Source organism: Martes martes, assembly GCF_963455335.1.
Source record: "Martes martes genome assembly, chromosome: 11".
Lineage (NCBI taxonomy): Eukaryota > Metazoa > Chordata > Mammalia > Carnivora > Mustelidae > Martes > Martes martes.
In genome coordinates, this window is record NC_137899.1 from 106,884,809 (window position 1) to 106,906,961 (window position 22,153).

Here is a 22,153-nt window from a genome sequence, read left to right on the forward strand (position 1 = left end):
GCGGTGGCCATGGCGGCCTCTGGTATATTGGGTCCCCACCAGCCTCTTCTTCAGCAATGGTCCACTGCAGGGTTGGGAGTGGTCCCAATGTCCTGTGCCACCACTGGCCGCCAGTCCCTAGGAGCCCGCCCCAGGCTGAGTCTCTGGGATGACGCGGCAGACGAGTGTGCCCGCAGCTCCAGGGGCACAGACGAGCCTAATTAAAGCAGATGGAAAGAAACCACAGTGTCTCTTCATCCAAACTCTGTCTTGAAGACTAATATTCAGCAAATCAAACTCTTTGAAAGCCCCATGGAGACCTGATTAAAGGAACGCTGACCCATCCACAATCGCAGGACGCCCAGGTCACGTCCTCCGCCAGGCGCCCGCTCCCTCAAGGCATGAAACTGCTCTCTGTACTTAGATCTCTTGTGATGTGTCCCTTTCTACCTTTGTCATCCTTGTTCTGTGCTCATGTCTTTCTCCCACCGGCCCAGCATCTCTGAGAAGACCAGAGGCTGGTCTGGGCGCTGTTTCCACTCTCCCCGGCAGCCAGGACCGTGTCTGGTTCTAGCGGATGCTCAGCTGAAAACAACACATGTGTTTAGAAGAGACCCCTTGAATATTTCTGTAAAAGGAGATAAAGAAAATCCTGTCAAAGGCAGGCCTGGAAGGAGTTCTCCCGGGACCCGCTCAACGCCAGAAACGCTTTTTTGTTTTTCGTTTTCTGAGCACGGGAACCATGTGCACGGGTGTTGGAGCCGTGGGCACATGAGGCGGACGGCTCTTCTCGTGGGCGCCGTAGCCCCCACGGGCCTGACCGTGCAGCTCATTTCTGTGCTGGACTTACTTTTACAGGTTGAGCAGAGACATCTGAAGTCTGGCCAAGAGGAAGATGACTCACATTTTAGGAGTCAGTTAACAAGGTTTAGTAACACTTGCATTTTCCTCCTTACGGGCTCACTGGCGTCCGCTGGCTCTACCATGGTCTGAAGCACACCCACAAGGGAAAAACAAGTGTTTGGGACACTTTCTGCAGTCGACCCCCCAACCCGCCCTTGGCCTCCCCCAACACCACGTCTGTGTGCTGCGGCAGGCTTCCTGCGGTCACGGGCTCTGCATCAAGCCACTCTGGGGACAGGCGGGGAAACCTCTGTCGTGTCCTCCGTGCACAGCTCAGAACGCACCCACCCAACCTGCTGTTTGGCGCACAAGCACGTCCCCATGGGCCTCCCTTGGCGATGAAGACGCCGTCCACGCCGGCGGTGTGATGTTGGGTGCCGACACCCTGCGCCCAAGCCGGTCACATGGCCGCCATCCCACAGGCCGTACACGGCAGTCTGGACCTCTGGAATCCCCTCCACCAGGCATAAAGAAGGCATCTCAGTAAGAAATCCTTGCCGTGTGCCTGGAACGGGGTACGCGTTCTCTAGGGAAGACGGTGCGGCTCACTTAGCGGGAGGCTGCTGGGCGTGAACCCCGGTAAGGCAGGGGTTCCCAGAGCCAGGGCACACGCTTCCCGGCACGCCGGCTTCATCCAGTCCTGGGCAGTCCCTACGGGCTCTCGTCACAGTGTCTGGACGTCGGGGACGCTCCCTGGACCCGAGGGAGTGTCGCCACTCGGAGTCGTCTGCCGTCCCTCAGCCTCGCTCACCTTCCGGGTGACAGGCGTCTGTCGTCTGCTTCCAAGCACGTGCTGGCTCAGGCTGCTGCTCTCTTCCTCCCGGAGAAGGAGGGAGAGAAGCGGGGTGCAGGTGGGTGAGGAGGGGGTCGGAGGGAGGGGACAGGGAACCAGGAACGCACTTAAAAGCAGAACAGCCAGGATGTTTGCAGCTGCGATCTGGAACACCGGCTGAAAAAGGAACTCAGGTGGCCCGGGGGCGCCTGGGGGGCTCCATCTGCGAAGCGTCTGCCTGCGGCTCAGGTCGTGATCTCGGGGTCCTGGGATGGAGCCCCGCGTCCGTAGGGCTCTCTGCTCCGTGGGGAGTCGCTTCTTGCTCTCCCTCTGCATCTTCCCCTGCTCCTGCTCTCTTGTTCTCTCTCAAATAAATAAATCTTTTTTAAAGAAGGAGAGAAGACCCTCAGGATATCTGCCTCTCACCGAGGCCCGCCCGAGCGCGAAGGCTGCCGAGAGGACAGAGGGCTCTTCGCCGTGCGCTCCCTACAGAGTCACAGGGCTCGGCAGAGCAGGGGTTTCAAGCCCCACGTTGAGGGGAGGTGGTGAGCTTGTGCGTACGGAGTCTGCTGAGACTAACTATCTGCGGTAAAACGTCCTGGCACGTCCCGGGCATGGGACTGAAGGGGATTTCCCGAGAAATTAAGTCTCCTCCGTTCCTGTATTTCCTTTAATTTAACCCAACAATGTGCTTGAAAACCAGCCAGTCCTTAAGCTAACGGGGCTCCGGAGCCAATGTCCACTCCCACAACTCCTTGCTGTCCCAGAAGCAGGAGACCCCTTCACGCACAACCCAGAGGGCATCCGGGGGGAGGACCGATGACAATGTATCACGAGCATCACACAGCGATGGGGCTTTGGGACAAGCTCAGGCTCTCGGGTGGGGCCTCTCAGGACGGCCAGGAGTTGACGTCGGACCTGAGCCCTGGTGTGATGGGGTCCCCCGAGGAAGAGGGACGAGGGGGCCGCGGGGGCCCTGCAGCTGGGCGAAGCTGGGGCTGGCCCTGGGGACCAGGCGGGGGCTTCTCTGGACACTGGCTTGGCTCCTGCGGGCTTTGACGATGATGCCTCCGACAGGGCCATGTGTGGCCGGAGTCGACTGCCCAGGCACCAGCCACCTCCCTCCCTCTGCTCTCCACCAGGCGCGGGCCCGGGGCCGCGAGGGCAGGGCAGACACACGGACTCAGTCCCGGGCCATGTCCGGGCCCTGGGGACCCGCCGTGTGCATGCTGCCCGCTCGGGCTTTGTCTGACTCTTCCTCCCACGCTCCCTTCTCGCCTCCCACCCCGACCCCCAGTGGAAAGTGCTCGGGACAGAGAACGTTTGCCTTCTTGGGCTCTCCCATGGGACCATGGCAAGAACTGTGATCGATAAAACCCTCTATTTGAACCCAGCCCATCCCTCTTGGGAAAGAGAGCGTGCCCCCCCCTGCCCCGTGAAGGCTTCATAACGGAGTACTTTTGGAAAGTGGGGGACAGGACTCGATGGGAGGGCTTTCTTCTCGGTGACACGTTGCTACCAGCGTCCGCGTTAGTGCCCGGTACGCACCAGCGGGACCCCCACCGACGGGGCAGGCCCTCTGCCCTGGGCTGCGGACTCTGCGCCCCGTCCCCGCTCGCCGGCTGCTGGTTCCAGCTGAAAGAGCTCATCCGTCCGGCGGGACGGGCCGGTGTCCTCTTGGCTGAGCCGCCCTGTGGGGAACGGGGGTGACAACCGGTCCGCATCCTGTGGAGAATGTCGCAGGTCCTGGGGCCGGGGGCCTGCCGGTGCCCCGCTCTACCGCTCCCCTCTGCAAGTCGTCCTCTCGTATCCGAGCTCAGTGAACGGGGTGGCCTGACTTTCTCGTGGCGACGCATCAACGCGGCCACTGTGGAAAGCACCTGGTTCAGGCCGCTTCCCCTGTAATACGAGAGGAGGGAGGACAGCCAACTGCCTCCTCGGATCAGGCTTCCCTCGGGACTGGGTGGGGAGAGACAGAGCGCGTGCAGGTCCGCTGGGAGCTCCACTGTGGCCATGGGAAGAGGGGGGACCCGTGGCAAGAACGGCGACCGGCCAAGTCCCCCGGGACGGCCCCCTCCTCCTGCTGCCCAGGCTGCCCGCATCCCCGTCCCACAGAGATGTCTCTTCTGGGTGAAAACTGTCCTCACGCTCCTCTGGAGATGGCTGGCGCGGAGCTCAGCCCGCGGGCCCCAGGATGCCTCGGGGGCCAGAGGTCACTGCCCGCAGCTCTGACGTGCTCCGGGCCTCGAGAGCCAGCGACGCGGCGCCTTCGTCGGCAGCAACGTGTTAACTGTGCGAACGCCCACCGTCTCCGCGGGGAGGCTGCCTGCCTTGCGTTTCTGCGAGGGGACGGCCCGGGAGCAGCGCCTCCCCCAGCACGGCGCCGTCTTCCCTGCAGAGTGTGGGCAGCAAAAAGCCTGAGTTCTGGAGATCCGGGTGTGAATCGTGCCCAGCCTCCAGCTGGCTGTGCGGACTCGGGGAAGTCGTTAGGGCCCCCGGGCGCCAGCCTTCTGGTAGAACGGGGACCACGATCTTCTCCCACTGCCGTCGAATAAACCTAGGATGTACCTTCTCTGCCATTTTTACAAGCAGACTTAAGCAGCATTAAGTACTCTCGTTGCCACCATCCATCCCAGAACGTTCCATCTTCCCGAACCAAAACTGTCCCCGTTAAACACCAGCTCCGTCCCTCTCCCCTAGCGCCCACCCTCTGCTTCCTGTCTCCCTGGACCGGACACCCTGCAGCCCTCGTACGGGGGCCCCCGGGGTCTCAGGTTCACCCTCGGTCGTCAGGGGCATTGGCGAAGGTGGCTGCCTGCGGGCCCCGCCCAGGGTCAGGCGCACGGTGAGTCTGCGGTGGGATTTCCCTCCCTTCCTGCTCCTTTCCTTCCGTCCCCTTGGACTCCAGAGCCGCCCGTGCACACGCGTGCGTGTCTTTCTCTCGAAGGAGCGACGCGGGCCACACCGCACGGCGGCGGACACCCTCCCAGATCAGGATGTGTGTTCCCGCCTCGGGGCTCGAACCAACGGATGGCTGGCCTTTCCCGCCTCCTCCTCCTGCTCTGCCCTTCGGTCCCAACGTTCCCCTCCCCACGCGGCCCATCGATGCCCGAGCTTCCCGGGGCCTGTGGGCTGCCACAGGCTGCGGGACTTTCCGCTCCCCCCTGCAAGTTAACTGAGCAGTCCTGGGGACTTGCGTGTTCTGGACATGCTGGGCCTGGCTTGGGTCCGCTCGAGGACGACCTCCCCTGCCCCTGCCGCCCAGCAGCCTCTCTCCGGATTCCCGCGGTGGCCACGTGTCTGTCTCAGCAGCAAAGTGTTGGGTCTCAGTCAGTCTCTTCTCTGTAATGGGTGGAGTAGTGTCCCCCAAGGTCACGCACACCTGGAGCCTGCGGACGTGACCTTCTTTGGAAATAAGGCCTCTGCAGGTGCGTTCAAGACGAGGCACACTGGCTAGAACGAACCCTTAGTCTGTTGACCAGCGACCTTGGAAGAGGAGCAGAATTTGAGCCAGAAACACAGATACCCTGTGGGGGGTCACCCCCTGGATGGAAGCAGGGGGGAGCGATGTGTCCATGGGCCAGGGGACCCCCAGCCGTGCTGGCCACGACCAGAAGCTGGAGACAGAGACACGAGCAGGTCCCCCCGCAGAGGCTCCGGGTGGAACCGGTCCTGCCCACGCCTGGTGTCAGGGCTTCTCTGTGCTACTTTGTTACGTCACGGCAGCCTCGGAGAAGCTGTGCCCCGCCTTCCTCGAGACCGTGGCGTCTAGCCCCAGGGCGTCTGGAGTCGAACCAGTTTCTTTATGACAGACTTCTCAGCGGCTTTGGCGTGTTGTCGTGTACAATAATCCTGGAGTGTGAGCCGGTCACCTGCAGAGCCTTGCGGTCCTGGGACACCTGCTACCGTCGGGAGGACACTGGCGTGTTCTGAGGCTGCACTAAGGCCGTGATCCTGCCCGTGGCCACGTTTCTCACGTTGCTTCGTCTGAGACAGCTTCTTCCGTTCCTGAATGTCAGACCTCCAGACACTCTGGAGAGCAGCCCACACCTGCAGACCCTGGTGACACAAGGGTCACCCTGACAACTACGTCCATCTGGAGCAAGGGGCAGGAGAAATGCCGCAGCGCTCCCGCCTACAAGCCACGTGACCTGGGCAAAGCGGAGGCCTCGTCGTTTTATGACGGCAAAGATTGTTTCAACACACACACAACACTCTGGACGGGACCTGGTCCACGGTAAGTGGCTGTGGATGCACCAGCTGTTACCGCTGGGAAGTGTCCTTGTGCCTTCCAGAAGCCTCGCACATGGGAAGCAACGGCCAGCACCTGACGGTTGTTGGAATCAGAAGACGGGTCAAGGTGGAGGACTCCCTCCTCCCGGTGCACAACTTGGAATGTTCTCTGTCCTCCTCCCGAGCGTCGGAAGCCGGGGAGGCGGCTGGACTGGGACGGCGGCGGCGCATCAGCGATGTTCTGCGAGCAGAGCGGTGGTTGTGGGCTCCTGTGAGCCTCGGCAGCCTCTGCAGGAAGGTCCGCCTGGAGCAGGTGTCCCAGGACCAGGTGGCCCACGGGTGCTGAGCTCCCGAGCAGGGAGGCACCCCGCGCAGGCCGCGTGGCCTCTCTGGGTGTGACGTGGGGGAACGTCGGGGTCTAGTGGCTCGGGACCCGCTGGTCCTCCCACCATCCTAATGCGAGTTTAGCGGCTCTGCGCCGCGGTTACAGGTTTGGACAACAGAACCTTGAGGCTCCGTTGGTTTATTTTCTTCAGCAGCGCGACGGCTGCGAGGCGGAGCCCGGGGCTGCGCAGACACGCTCTGATCTTGGTTCCGCGTGGCGGCTGCGGTAAGCTCGGGTACCCGGGATCAACACACTGAGAAGGCAGGGGGCACGTCCCGGACCCTCCCCCAAGTTCTCCAGAGCCCCCGCCCCGGGTACACGCCCTGCTGCAGGTGGGGAGGCTGCAGGGGGCCGACGGCACGTTGGGAGCAGAACGAGAGACTCTGGGGAACAGAAGTGTGGAGCCCGGCAGCCCGGGGAGGCCTTTGCTCTTGGAACTGCCACGTTAGACGCCGGCGTCACCAGCAGGGGTCCGAGGTAACCCCGTCTGAGCGCACGGCCACGCTGCCGGGGGTGGGGGCTTGCCGTCCTCCCAGGTGCTCCGTCTGCCCTCTCACCTCTGTCCTCCACGGGCTCGGCCGGGCGGTTGGATGCCCCCACCAGGGCTGGGGACAGCGGCGTGCCTGACGCACAGGGGAATTGGTGTGACCGTGCCACCTTGCAAAGCCCCTTCCCCCTCAGCTCTGCGGCACGGCAGAGGCCGGGGCAGGACGCGGGGGAAGGAGGGGAGGCCCCTCGCTCTCCTGTCTGCCCTCTGGGGCTCATGCTCTTGCCGGCTCTCGGCGGCTGAGCCTCTGTCCAGGACTCTGCCGGACGGAACAGACTAGCCTGGCCCTTAAAATGCAGGACTGAGAGTCTACAAGGAAGAGGAGCTATAATCTGACACCGTTCTTCGCCGTCGGAGGGAGAGAACCAGGGACAAGGACACATTTGGACAGAATGCAGTAATTTAAACACTTATTAATTCCATTTCCTTCTATTTCATGAAATAAAATTTTAAAGTGCTTAGAAAAGTTAGGATCTTTAAAGCATTCAATCTCTCGAGTTTTGAAAAACAGAAGATTGAGAATAGAAACCATCCAAGGACCCGCATAAATCAAGCAACATTGGATGAGTGCCACCTAGAAACAAGTTTACATTGACCGAATTGGGTCCAAGCCGCTCCTCGCGGCCCGCGTGTCAGCGTCTCATCGTCAGAGAAGGTCTGAGTCCCACAGGCTCACCTGCCAAAAGTCGGCCGCGGTGCCGGGCAGCGGCCCCTGCGTGGCGATGTAGGCGGGGTTCCGGGGGTCGTGATCCATCTGCAGAGACAAGATTAGAGAACAAAGATGAGCCAAAAACCTAGGGAACAACCAGGAAAGAGAACACGGCTCAGGAGGTGAAGGCGGCATGTCCCGGCCGGACGGCCCTGGGGCCGCAGAGTGAGACGGGCAGGCTGGGCTTCCCAGCTGTGCCTCCGACTGCGACAGTGCTTGGACCTCAGCAGAGCCCCGTGGCCCCGGGCGAAGACAGGTGGGGTGCCCACATGGTGGTGTGTGCAGGGATGCCAGGGTTCTAGACCCGCCCAGCCACGGGCCAGCATGCGTGGCCTCCACCCCAGCTAGGAGCCTCGGCCCCGGCCACCTGCCGTGTGAGCTGCCCGCACGCGTACCCCAGGCCGCGTGCAGGGGTGTGGCCATCAAGCCCCTGTAGGAACTGCAGGTGTGGGGCTGGGAGAGGTGAAGCCGGGGGCCAGGCCCATGAGACCCCCTTCAGGGTCCCGGAAGAATGAATGGACGAGTGCATCCTGCCTCCCACAAAAAGTCAGCTCCTCTCACACGGACACTGGTTCCCATTACCCGGAAAGGGGTGCGGGCACCCTGGGTCAGGCTGGGGGTCTGCGAGCGTGGGGTGCGAGCCCTCCGCCGGGGATGAGCCCAGCCTTCCAGCCGCTCGTTTCCCATTCCGGTCCTACAGAGCCAGGCACGGGGCTGAAGACAGACAAACAGCAGAATACGCCGCGGTGGGCGTTCTGGCTGAGCGCTCTGTCCAAGCGCAGCCTGCTGGTCGCGACAGAGGGCGTCTGGCTTAAAATACCTTCGTTATGACATTTAATTCAAAGACGTCTAAGCAGGAGAACGCAGGGAGAAAGGGACCCAAGGAACAAACCCTGGAGAAGGAAACTGGGGGGAATGCAGTCTGAGGGTTGTTGAATGGACAGCCCCTTCCCTCCCGGGACTTCCCGGCCCGCTGTGCACCCCGGATGCACGGCACCACGGGGGGACGGACTGGGCCTCGCGCTGGAGCCTCACCTCGGCGCCAGGCGTCCGCTCCCCTGTCCGTCCCTGATTCTCTCCCATCTGGAGCTAAAATTTACTCTCCTGATACGAGGGTTTGAGGAGAGATTTAAAATCCTCTGTGTTTAAAGACAGCTGTTAAGAAGACATTTCCCAATACAATGAAAAAAGGAGGCGTTTTCAACCACACATGGTTGTGTGGCAGCCCACGGGGGTGTCGGCTGTCCACCCCACGGCCACGGTAAGACCCGGCCCCGCGCTGGGGTTGAAGCTGCCGCGGGAGGCGCCGTCTCTGCATCTGGAGTGTCCTCGCAGAGACGACGGCCGTCAGCACAAACGGGCGCGGGGTCCACCTTGTAACTACGCGCCCCTGGGAGAGCAGACGCAGGTCAGTCCCACAGAATAGCCGTGGGACGCCGGCGGGGGTGCGGCAGGAAAACGCTTTTCCTGCCTCCGGTCTGCGAGTCCTGACGAAGACCGGACCTCGTTTTCAGAACGCACGTTTGTTGGGGGCGACGGCTATGTACAAAAACCCCGTCTCTTTCCAGCAGACATTTCTGTGTGAGAAATGAAACCTGCCTCCTTTTCAAATGTGGGTTTTTGCCCAGAGCAATTTAGAGAGCACCCCACTTAAAAATCGTCAGTGTGTTCAAACTAGCACCCTTAGTTGCTTTCAAACTGGGAAATCTGCGATTAAAAGTAAAAACCCGAGCAGGGCTTCAGGGGGGTAAGCAAGGCGACCCACTGTGGTTGGTGTCCCCTGGTCTGCCGTGGCAGGGGAGGGCGTGGACAAGGCCCGCCGGTCTCCCAGTCCCCTCGGCCACGGCCACGTGGCTGCCCCTTGGCAGACAGTAGACGGCATAATGATCACAGAGTGGCGGAATGTGTCATCCAACCGTTTAACAATAATTCACAGACAATTAGGATTATTTCATTCTGCGCACATTCTGTTGAACAGAAAATAATTCTGGGCAGAAGTGCTTTGTATGTGCAGCAAATATCAGGCAACAGAAGGCCTTCTCACGGTTTTGTGCAATCTTTAACCCAAAAAGAGTAAAGCAAATGCTTGACTAAGTGAACAGAAGCTTATATTTAAGATTTCCAAGGCAGGAGAAGCTCCCCTGTTCTTGGCAGAGAGCGCTCCACTCGTGTGCACGCATGTTCACACACGTCCGCTCTGGGACGGGGGAGGAAGTCAGCGGCTGTGTCTGGGCCCCGCGGTCAGGGTCCGTGAGGTGGGGGGGTGGAGGGGAGGCTGCACACGTGACCCCGCGGCCCGTCGGCTCTGGGAAGCCACGTGCGTCCAGTGCGGACTTCCCTGTGCGGGCCGTGGGCGTGTGTTGCCAGTAACCTTGAGGCTATCGGTCAAAGCCCGTGCAGTTCACGCCACGCCCTCAGGTGGCCTTCTCCCCCATGGACTGCGGGGGACAGAACGGCCCCCAACATCAAACAGGACTTACACCCAGTGACTGCATAGCAGGCGAGGGCCATGGGGTGCCGGGTCCCAAGTCCGACTCACACCACCATTTTGCTCTCACAGACTGTGTTGAATCCACCTTCCATGTGGCTGGCAGGGTACGGAGAGGTGTGTTCCCACGAATTTTTCAATGCACAGGCCCCGCAAAGCAGTCCTAGCCAGCTGCGCCAGGCTGTGCAATGCCAGTCAGTAAAGGGGTGCGAGTGGCTTTCTGAAACTCTAACCTGCATTACGAACTCGGCAACAATGTCCCCAGTAGTACGAACAAAACAGACTTTTTACCTCAAGCGTTCAGCGTGCCAAGACCAGGGACCCACATCCTGAAGCCGAGAAGCGCTTGGGGGAGAAGCCGGCGGGCTGTCTGCTGCTGCGTCCTGCGGGTCAGCCAGCTCCGTCCAGCACGACCCTCGTCTTGACCACAACCCGGGGAGCAGTGCGGGGGCAGGCCTCTCCCCTGGGCTCTCAGAGCTAAACATGCACATCTTCCTTCTCTATCCCTACCTGGCTGCCCCCGCACCTGTTTTCTCTAAACTTTAGAGCAAATTTCACAGACCATTTTCTTCAAAACAAGTGAGTATGAAGCCAGAGTTTTCAAGTCAATTTTCTAGACACCCAGTCTTTGTAGGGGAATTCACTGAGAAACGGTCGCTTCCGTAGTTGATGTGAGAGAGGCTGATTTAGGAGCTGAAGCTGTTTTCATATTTTTTTTTCTGAGTTGGGATTCAAGTAAATTATAAAATATAACATACACACAGAGCTGCTTGTGTGTAAGTGTTTTCCGAGAACCAGAGAGTCGGCTCCCATATTTGGCCTGTTTCTATGATATTCATGAGACCGCACCGGTCACCCTTTCCCGAGGGGTCCAGGTGCGCCCCTCACATTAGTTAAATGTGTTCTGAATTAAAACGTTCAACAACTTTTTCTCCCTCCGTACATAGCGGAAGGAAGAGTAAGTTTATTTTCGAGTGGGGGGATTTCAGACCCGTCCCTGGTCGTGACCTGTGCGATGTCTTGAGCACGTGGCATGGCGGGCGTGTTAACGACCTGCCTCCGTCCACATCCCGGGGAGAGCCAGGAACCCCCACGCGCCCCCCCACGGCCCCCACACGTGCTGGGCGGGAGCACGGAATTCCCGTTTACTTCCACGACCCCTGCTCTCACAGCCACGACCGCACGTGGCCGGCGCGTGGATGACTTCTCTGGAGTGTAGTGGGGATACGGACAAACCCGACGGATGTAATCGTCATCGTTTCGCTCCGCACAGCCAGGGTCGTCTTGGGCTGCGACTGAGCTTTCCGTCCAAGGGCAGCCGGGAAGCTCATTATCACCGCCCCGCAGTCATTTCAGAAAGGTACCACGGTTCATTCTTACGACCCAAATGAGGAAAAAGAGAATTGTGGTGTGAAATGAAGGGGAGCATAAAAGATGGCTTAAATCCCCTCTCTCCTGGCATCGCCTCCCGACCCGAGCCCCGGCCCCATGGGGTCAGGGTCGGGGGGTGTCGTCCCGGGTTTCCCGCAACGGAGGTGTGGGGTGTGGGAGCCGTTCAGGCCCCGTGGGAGCGCCCGCCGTGTCCAAGGAGGACACGGCATCTGCACTGACACTTCTCTTCACCGGAGATCACCGGACGGTGGGACGGTGGGACGGTGGAACCCGTCAAATAGGCGGGGCAGTGGGGGGAGGCTGGACGCGCCCCAACTCTGAACGCTCACCTTTTAGCTTGAAAATAACAGCTCAGCTCTCTTCCCGGCCCAGTCACACGGTCCACGCCCAGGACGAGGAGCCCAGCAGGGGGACACAGCGCTCTAGGCAGACCTGCGCTGCCGGCCCCGTGGCCGCCGCAGGGGACCACGTCCAGGCCCTCACCGCGGCCTCCCTCCCAGAAACCCCGCTCTACCCGCAGGAGAGACTGCACACCCGTGAGGCTTTGGCTTGGTTCTGAATCAGCATCGACAGAAACCGCTGAGCCCAGTGGGGCATTTTCGGAGAGAGACTGGCTCAGGGGGGGAACCTTGAAGACACGGGCGGGGCCGGTCCTTGCGGCCTCCCTCCTCACCAGCAGCCGCAGGAGCCCAGGTCTGGGCTCAGGGGGTGTCGACGGGACAGCGGACCAGCCCTTAACCCGCTTTCTCATGGCGAGGACGCTACCCTGTGCTCCCGCTGTGCACCGTGAGGGCCAGGGCACGGGCTCTGACCCGCGGCACCCTGGGCTCCTAGGAGTACGCTTATACGCCGGGCGCCCCGGAGACACGGAACCAGCAGCTACTAGAATGTTCTGAAATCAGAGGGTGAACGTCCTCAAGGAAAGCCTGCGACTGCCGGAACGCAAGGTTTTGTCAGGATGCCATGGGGTGTGTCCCAAACACAGACGAGCTCACCGCCTCCCTCGGCCACCCACAGGTCACCGGCAAGGCCCCAAGCTGGGATGCTACGCGCATCGCTCCCCTGAACGCAATCTGAGGCTTCACTGAGACGTCCTGACACCTCCCTGGTGACCAACGTCGATGCCGCCGTTTCTGGGGGGAGGGGCAGGGAGGGGACACACCCAACGTCCCCCGGAAATCCCCGCTCGCTCCCAATCCCCGCCATCAGCCACGCTGCCTAACACTCACGCCGCGGAGGTGCGTTTCACCGGCCTCCCACTTACAATCACTCGGACTTCACCTTGAAAAGCCAGGCTGAGCACCGTGCAGGGCTGGCCTCTGACCCGTCACCCTCCAGCTGCTCCCACCTCCCCTCCCGCTGCTCTCCCGAGGGGCTCACGCCGGCGTGGGCTGCAGGGGATCCTCTGGGAGCTGGGGTGCTGTGGGTCACGGGGGTCCCCGGGGGTTCTGTTCGCAGGACGCCTGGACCCGGGAGGCACCGCCCTGCGCACGGCTCACTGGTTGTCTTAGGGGAGGTGCGCCTGGAAACAGCCGCAGGGACCAGCCCACGCGCGTCTGCCTCGGTGCCGCCAACTTTTCCGTGAGGGGAGGGCTGGGGGCGGATTGTTTCCGCTCACCCTGAACACACAGGGAACAAGTAGGTCTGGAAAGGAGAAACGCCCCCGATTTTCCTGAAAGCTGTGGGTTCCCGTCAGAAAACCAGCGGCCGCTGTTGCTGGGCCCCCCAAGCCAGGGGACCCAGGATTGCTCTCGCCTGGGGAGGACCCGGCCCAGGCCGGCTGGTTGAGAGGACTCACCTGGTTAGGATTAACGTCCAGGCGGAGACTAGTTGCCTGGCAGATACTAATTACCTGGTTCACGAGTCATTTGGTTGAGCCCAGTGCCTGGCTGAGACTACCTAGCTCCCTAGTCACCAGTTGAGGCAGGTCACCCGGCCAAGACTAATCGCCTCGTTGACCAGTCGCCCGGCTGACACGATGCGGGCTCACGACTGAGGACGGCGGGGGGCCCAGGCAGGTACTCACGATGGGGCTGGCGTTGATGTACTCACGATGGGGCTGGCGTTGATGTAGTCCGAGTTGCTGTGGTTGCTCTCAGATTTCAGCAGGACCCTGGAGTGATCGTCTGCAAGCAAAGGCAGGACGTTAGATGAGCACACAGGCCGGTGTCCCCAGGGGCCACACAAGGGGACAGCAGGTGCCAGATGCCCTTCGAGGGCTGCCAGCTGCCATGCTGGTGTCCCTCCTTGGGGCTCTGCGGAGGCCACTACGCGTCACATCCCCCCCCCCCCCCCCCCGTCCTCCATTCACTCTCCTTCAGCCTCAGGGTGGAGAAGCGGGAGTGTGGCAAGGGACACTGGGTTTCATCCAGCAGAACCGAGGTGTTCTCGGGTTTTTCTTAGAGTCCGACACCAGGGTCAGGGGTTCTGCTGCAGGATTTTCTCTGGGGTCTCCCTTCAGCCAGCGGACACACGTGGCCGCACACAGCAGACACGTTTCTACATGAATACCCAGGTATCAGGCAACTGTTCTCTGTACACAATTTTCTGGTCTGGAAACTGTTCCGTTCTGGAGACGACAGTTTTCTTTCTTTCTTTTTAAAGATTTTATTTATTTATTTGACAGAGATCACAAGTAGGCAGAGAGGCAGGCAGAGAGAGAGGGGGAAGCAGGCTCCCCGCTGAGCAGAGAGCCCGATGTGGGGCTCGATCCCAGGATCCCAAGATCACCACCTGAGCCGAAGGCAGAGGCTTAACCCACTGAGCCACCCAGGCGCCCCGACAGTTTTCTTTTAAAGAAAGAACAGGAGAAAGAGAAAATGTGGCTGAAGAAGGGAGAGGGGTCGTGCAGGGGAGGCCTCAAGCACGTGCCAGCACGCTTGAGACGCCTCCTGGGGGTCAGCGCCACGGGATTGCCGCCGCTTAGTGCGTTAGGTCCATGAATTATTCTTCATTCTGATTCTGGAATAACCACCCTCCTGCGCACAGTGACATCCCTCTTTGCCTATTTTCGGAAACTTCCCAAGCTGCACCCTCAGAGGGATGCGGAGGAGGGATCGTGGGAAGCAGGGTGGTGCCCGTTCCGACTGGTAACAGGCTCGGGGGTGGGGGACACCCACGACAGTCCCTCCTTCCTCCCGCCTTCCCTGGATGCACGGCCTCCTCTGTCCTCTGCGAGGCGCAACTGAGAACTGGAGGCCACCAAACGTGGCAACACGCTCACGCCTGTTCTCTTGGCTCCAGTCAGTGCCTCCGGGCGCCGCACACAAGACCACCTTCTTCTTCTGAGAAATGAAAGACAAGCTGGCTGGTGCCTTGGAAGCCAGGGGTGTGGGGGCCTGTGAGTGTTTGACCTCAGTCCCGCATCCCAGCAGAGCGTCCGTTCCAGGCTCCCAACCTGGAGAGCCGCTCGGGCAGTGCGGGCAGGGAAGCCTGCAGACCGTGCCACGGTTTAGATTTCTTTCATTTCTCTAGAAGGTTTTACTTAAAAAAAATTTTTTTGTCAACAACTCTGGGGCTTGGAAACTTGGCGAGTCCGCTGGCCTGGACGTCATCCCATCGGTCTACTGAGATCCTGACGTTAGCTTTTTTCCCAGTAAAGATGAGATAGATGAGGAATGTCGAGAGATGAGGAAGGGCGCACGCATTGCGTGACACGCTTACGTATGCGTAAGGTCTCTACCCAGAGGTGCTGGGAAGGCATTTACGACGGCGGCTGCGGGGGCGTCCCCCTACGGTGGGAATAATGATACAAAAATCCCAGGTGCTCAACGTCTTGGGTTCCTGCACACACTTATTCTTGAGACAGTGAATTGGCAGTGGCAGGAAATTGAAATAAAATTTACCAGAAAAATCAGTCAACTCTGACATCTAATACGCCGCAAACCCTACTGTGCGGGATAAATGCAGGGCGCTGGCCCCCGTGCTGCTCCCACCTCTCTCGCAGCTGTGACCCGCAGCTCGGAAACCTCCGCTCAGCCCTGCACGTACGCACACTGTCACTGAAGGAATCTGGCTGATGGCTGAGACTCAGGCAAACCGCCCTGAAACCCTCACTCCCCCAAGGACCTGCGGAAGTATGTACAAAAGTTGCTGTGTCCAAGGGTTATAGGACATTCACGGCCGGGTGCCTAGCCACACAGATCCAGCAACCAAGGACAGAGAAGCTTCGCCATCCTCCCCAGACACTTTCTGGGTCTGGGATGTCTGCAGCCATCCGTCACCTTTGAACTCCAGCCCCCTCCCCTTCCTCTTCTGTCTCCTTATTTTATTTCAACTCAATTAGCCAACACGTAGAACATCATTAGTTTCAGACGTCGCGTTCAGTGATTCATTAGTCACGTTTAACACCCAGTGCTCATCACGTCACGTGCCATCCTTCGTGCCCGTCCCCCAGTTACCCCCTCCCCTCTGAAACCCTCCGTTTTTTTCCCAGAGTCAAGAGTCTCTCCTGGTTTGTCTCCCCCTCTGACTTATTCCCATCTGTTTTCTCTCCGCCCCCCTACGGTCCTCCACACTATTCTTTACGTTCCACGTATGAGCGAAACCATACGTAACTGACTCTCTCTGCTTGACTTACTTCACTCCGCATCCTCTCCTCCAGCCCCAACCATGTCGATGCAAAAGTTGGGTGTTCATCCTTTCTGATGGCTGCGGGATATTCCAGCGTATATATGGGCCATATCTTCTTCATCCATTCGTCTGTTGAAGGGCATCTTGGCTCTTTCCACAGTTTGACTGTTGTCGCCATTGCTGGGATGAACATTGGGGTACAGATGGCCCTTCTTTTCACTACGTCTGTATCTTTGGGGTAGCTACCCAGTAGTGCACCTGCTGGGTCGTAGGGCAGCTCTATTTTTAACTTTTTGAGGAAGCGCCACACGGTCTTCCAGAGTGGCTGCACTGGTTGGCATCCACTTGTCCCAACATAAAAGAAGCCTATGCTTGTGCGAGGCCATTTGGTTCTTTAGGATGACAGGCTGCCATCTTGGTCTGTTGGGTTTCTGGATGAAGTCGCTTTCCTTCCCTCACCACCCTGCCTCTCGGCTTACTGGCCTGTTGCGCGGTGAGCAGACTGAGCCCGGCCCCGCTTACACTACGCCCACGAGGTTCCGCAAGCCCCGGCCTGCAGGGCGGTGCCTCATGCACACGTCAGGCTAGAGACCGTGCTGTGTTGCTCAGACGCGGGCGCAGTTTCTGCAGGACACTCTGGGTCTCTCGCTGCAGCCTATACAGGATTCTGGAATAAAAAAAGCAGCACTTTTGGCTGCTTCTAAAGGGTTCCAGAGAGCCTCCCGGGGGCCCTGACGTGTTGGAAACACGTTCGCCACAGCCAACCTCCGGCGCCATTGATCGCAGCAGTGGGGATCCCTCCCGACGGTCCGAGAACCTTTTACAAAGAGCAGGGTTACGGGTGAAGGGACGGGAGGGGTCTAGGGAGGAAGAACCGCACCCCCTGATTTCTGGCCTCGGGGGCACGCTGCGAAGGCCCCAGATGTCACCCAGCCGGACAGGTGCAGGCCTGGGGGCCGCTGGGCGCCCTTCACGTCGGGCGGCACTGCTCTGTTCGGTGAGCAACCGGCCCAGGGAATCCCAGCCCAGCTGGAGTTTCCGGTCAGCACGTTACCACCGCACAAAGTGGGAGTCTCGGTGATATAAACACACAGTCTGGCATTGCGCTCGGCGCTCAGAGCTCTCCACTCGGACGGCTGCGGAGACAGGCTGTTCGGAGTGCCCGAGCCTGGCGGGGAGGACAGGCTACGCTCCGTACGGCCCCCGGGAAGCGCTGTTTCAGCCGCGCTCGCTTCCTCCGGGCCACGCTTTCCAAGCCGCCGTTGAGTCTGGGACGAGGACTTCGAACGCATCAGAGTTCCGCTGCCTCCCATCACACACCTGACTTGGGCAGCAACACGCTCATTTCAAGGTTAATGGTGATCTGGTTTTGTTTTTAATGTGGGGGCGCGGGGTGGCTCATAGGTTGAGCGTCTGCCTTCGGCCCAGGTCATGATCCTGGGGTCCCGGGATTGAGTCCCACGTCGGGCTCCCTGCTCCTCCCTTGGCTCATACTCTCTTTTTCTCTCACTGACTCTCTCTCAAATAAGTTAATAATAACATCTTTAAAAATAAGATCAGGCCACCTGAACCTCGCTCTGGAGCAGCCGGAGCCGCCCCAGAAGGGTCGGAGCCCAGCAGAGGGACATGCCGGTGCCGGGACGGCCCAGGGCGACTTCGATGGGTTGGGCAAATCTCAACTATCTTGTGGCTCGCTTTTTCCTGTTCCTCTTTTTAAAACAGCTGACGTGGGGGCCAGTGAGTGTTAGGACGTCAAGCTGCCATCCACGCGGAGTCTGGCTGCCTCTGGTCTTTGTGTGGCCCGGCGGGATCGCAGGGTCCCTCGACGTCACCGGAGCACGTTGGAGGCGGGGCAGGGCTCGTGAGCAAATGGTCCTTGCCCTCGCCTGTGCTCCCCTGACTGAACACGGCCCGTGGGAACACGCACCCCTGCCCCGGGAGTAGACACGGGGCCCCAACCACGGAGCGAGGACGTGTAGCCACCTGGGGGTCTGCCCTTCGGCTGAGAAGGCCGTGTGTTCTCTCGGTTCTCCCAGACCTCGCCCGGGAGCCAGGAAATGGGAACTCAGCGTCCTCCTGTCTGCATCAGGCCCGAAGCTGGAGCTGTTCTCTCATGAGGTCCACGACAGTGAGCTTCGTCAGGGAGGGGAGGGGAAAGACCCCTGCCAAGAGGAAGCTTGTTACCGACACGTGCGGGGCTCGCGCTTTTTCTCAACTCCTTGCTCAAGCATCTTCAGTGCTCTCCGCTCAAGAGTAGTTTCTCTCTCTCTCTCTCACACACACACACACACACACACACACATACACCCTTTCTTCCGGGAATGCGGTGCTATAGATAGAAGGGGGTCTGTGTCCCCATTTTAGATTGAACTGATTTTCGTAAATGCCAACAGAAGAACCAAGTTCTAGAAGTTCTTCTTGATCATGATGGGACCAAGAGCACGTGAAGACAGCCCGGGGTACATCTGGAGGGCTGTGGCCAAACCGCAAGTGGGCACGTCCCACTCTCGCCGTCGTCTAGAACACGTCCACACGAGCTGTTCAAGGATGGTGTGTGGAGGTTTCCTTGTAACCTATCCTGTGGCACTAGGGTCCTGTTTCTTTAGGCTCCTGCTTATGTCATTCGTGCCAAGTGAGCTGATACATATGGTCGAAGACATTCACAGCACGAGCAGACATGTTCCCGGACACGGCCTGCCTTCAGATGAGGCACGTGTGGGGTCCCGGTGGACACCGGCACCGCGTGAGGGAAGTCTTCGCCAAGTGCTCTGCCCACGTCCCCGTGGGGCCTCCCACTGGTTCATGACTTTCTCTCCTGCTGGCTGCTGTTCCCTTAACTTCCGTGGTGTGGCTCGCAGAAATGCGGAGTGTGTCCCGTGGCCCCCGGCGCCGTGTGCTGTGGAGTCGGGGCTCTGAGTCTTTACGGAGACCTGTTACCCGGGGAACTCAGCAGCGTCCGCGGCCCCCAGTTTCTCCTCGGATTCCATGGGTCCGTGGATGGTCTGGCGCACTGTGAACACACAGCCTACGCTCTCTGCTTGCCACCGGCTCCCAGCCGCTAAAGCTGGTCTAGCGACCCCGGCCAGTTCTGCATGGCAATGTCCTTGCTGATTTGGACTCGGCATCGTGGAGCAAAGCTAGAAACGTCTGCAGGTTGGTTTCTGGACTGAGTACCTGCACAGACAGCTTCTTTGCAGACCTGGGACGCGGAAGGCCGCAGTGAGGTCCGGAAACAGGCCCGCTCCGAAGCGCAAGTCCTCCGGAAAGGCTCAAGCTTCTTCCCGTGGCCTTCCCTCCCTCGGTAAGTAAGTGGGCGCTCTGCTCTCGGGTAAGCGTGCTGGAAACCCTTAGCTCAAACTCTAAAGATCTCCAAACCTCCCAGAAGAGAAGGCAACAGGGTTCCGCTCAGTGCCCCTCAGGTCAGCACGCGATGCTGCGTTCGGGCGGCCTGGGTGGTGAGATCCCAGTCACGGCGCCCGCCCGCATCCAGAGCTGGTGAGGGAATGCGACCCATTCTGCCACCCTGCCTGTCACCCAGCACCGAGTCTCGTGTCGGCCTCCGGATGCAGCCAGCGGAGGTCTCGGAGCTCCACGATGGCCTGGTCTGCCTCGTGGCGGCCACACGGCCGCCGGTCTCTCAGAAAGAAATCCCCAAGTTGGATGGGCAGCTTGCTCTTCAGGGCAATGACAGTGCAGAGGAGGACGGAGGCCGGACCACGGCGGGACAGCCGAGCACGGGCCTCACCCGCCACCGCACAGCCCTGGGGACAAGGCACCCGTGTGCACGGCATGCGCGCAGAGCACGGCACAAGGAGGAACCGACCCAGGGGTTCCCAGTGTCTGGGGCCTTGCACTGACCACTCAGCCCCTGTGGGGTCGAGCGTTGGCCCCTGTGACCCTTGTCTGCTGGCGTCCCCACCCCAGGGCCCTCGGGCCCCACGTGGAGCGTCTGGTGTCCTTACACGGAGAGGCGGTCACGGAAGGAAGACGACGTGTGAGACGCAGAGCAGAACCTGGAGCAGGTGCTCCCTGAGAGCCTCTGACGTCGGCCCCGGGGCTGTGAGCTGCCGGCTGCTGTCGCCGCCGCGGCCTGTGGTCTGGGGCGCCCTGGCCGCACGCCTGGAGTTGGGTCTCCCTCCCGCTCCGGCTTCCGCACGACTGGCTGGCCTTCCCTTCCCCTTCCCAACCCTTGCCGGGCTTGTCGCGCGTTCTCTGACGCGGCTTCCCCGTCTCTCGCAGCGAGACCATCAGGAAGGGCGCCAGCAGCGGGAGAGGATCCGGATTCTCCGAGAGCGCTTGGCAGACAGACGTGGGGTCGCATCTGGAGCCCGGCCCAAGTGGGGGCGTGGGCGCTGGCCCTGCCGGGAGGCGCAGCGGCCCGCCGCGGCTGGTGGAAGGAGCGCTCTTCCCACGCTGGTGTCGGGGCCGCGGCTGCCGAGCACACTCACAGGGCGCCGTGTCCGATGCGGAGGGCGGAGCCGAGGGAGGCGGTGCGGCCGGCACCTCGTGGGAACGGGGCTGCACGCACGCCGCTGGCGAGAGCGGACGCCGCGCGGGCACAGCCACGCCGTCTGCGTGATTCTGCTGAGCCTTGCAGCCAGCGCCCAAGGATTTCACCTCCGCTCTTGCGAGGAACCACGGCACACACGTGGCCGGGACGAGGAAATGCACGGTGCACAGGTGGCGGAGGGTGCGGCTCCCGCAGCCCCGGGGCTGGGCAGTCACACACATTCAAACAACAGAGCTGGGTTTGTGGGGAGCACAGGCTGCCCCCAGGAAACAATCCCACCTGCCCCCGTGCTGACTGGGGGGACTAGAGCCCCTTGGGGGTGGACGGTGGGCACAAGCCATCGTCTTCGAGGACAGTCCTGACATCTGAAGGGGACCCAGGTGGACAGAGTGTCCCCTGACCCTTGGCGATGCCGAGACAACGTTATTACCACCAGACCTTGCACACTCGGTTGCTTCTGGAAAAGTAACAGAAAGGAGCACAGCAGAAAACTTGCTGATTAATGTAACAGAGGTGGGGAGCAACTCCCAGACAGCCCACAGAACTAGCCCTTTCCATGGGAGGAGTGTGGCCCTGGGAACAGAGGACCACGAACGGACGTGGGAGCAGCTTCTGGCTTCCTCCGTCCCTGCGACTGAGCCCAAGCGGCCAGCACCTCCCCCCGTCAGAGGGTACCACACGGGCGAGGTCAGCGTTCCTGCTGAGGGAAGGCCGGCGTCCACTGGCGTCTTCTGGACCCTTCCCTGCGCAACGATGCAAGCGCTCTCCATGGAAACGGGATCGAAGTGGACGAGGAGATGGGGTGGGAAGCAGAGGAGGGGAGGAGGGTGGAGGGAGGGAAGTGTGGAGCTGGGGATGGGAAGTGCAGCTTCGAATCCTGATTTCCTGAGGTCCCGGGAGCCCACGGCGGAGCGTTGCTACTCACCCGCACTGACTTCCAATGAGGAAAACATCGCCGAGCTCACGGCAACCTTGAGAGGAACGTGGCTCATCTTAAAGTGTCAGGTTGCCAGAAAGAAAACCCTGACTGGAGGAGAGAACTTTGTTCCAGAGATCCCGGAAGGGAGCCCAGCCGCAGACGGGATTGCTCAGCGTCGGGGCCCCGAGGGCATGGCTGCAAATATCCCGGGTGACGAAGGGACAGATACCCAGAGCAGCAGGATGTGTGGGATTTCGAAGGCCACGTGCAGTCGTCCATCCAAGGAAGGGGTCAAGCGAGGGCACAGGCCTCATCGGGAAGTGCCGGGAAGGCTGACGCCCTCCGGGGGTTGATGGTGGAAAACGGAGAGGATGATGACCGACCGCCTTTTCAGCTGCGTTCGTTTAGACCTAGAGATCTCCCCAGGTACGAAGCCTCTGGTGCAGAGGAAACCATGTTAACAGGCGATTTGGAGAAAATGTATTCGATTACGGCTCTGCCTGGACCATCTCTTTCCAAACCCGGAAGGGCAGAGACAGGGGGTTGAGGATGGTCGGCGGATGCCACTCGCTGCCAGTCCGGTGATCCAGCTCAGGCGTTCACGTCGCACACACGTCGAGCAAAATGGGCACAAGACTGCCCGGCAGCTGGGTGGTGGGTTTGCAGGCCACCGCCCAGCGGTCATTTCCACTTGACTGTTTTAAAGCTTCTACAATAAAATATGTGGAAGGAAGCCGTGCCACC

At 60.4% G+C, this 22,153-nt stretch overlaps 1 protein-coding gene across 1 annotated transcript in view; it reads right to left on the bottom strand.

Annotated features, from left to right (window-relative positions):
* PTPRN2 (protein tyrosine phosphatase receptor type N2) overlaps positions 1-22,153 on the bottom strand; it is a gene marked incomplete at both ends in the record, with an annotated part of 716,654 nt that overhangs the window by 32,628 nt on the left and 661,873 nt on the right. The window contains 2 exons of the mRNA XM_080818767.1: positions 7,496-7,573; positions 13,461-13,534. Of these exons, the coding sequence (XP_080674893.1) occupies positions 7,496-7,573; positions 13,461-13,534 (152 nt within the window). The remainder of the gene's footprint in view (positions 1-7,495; positions 7,574-13,460; positions 13,535-22,153) is intronic.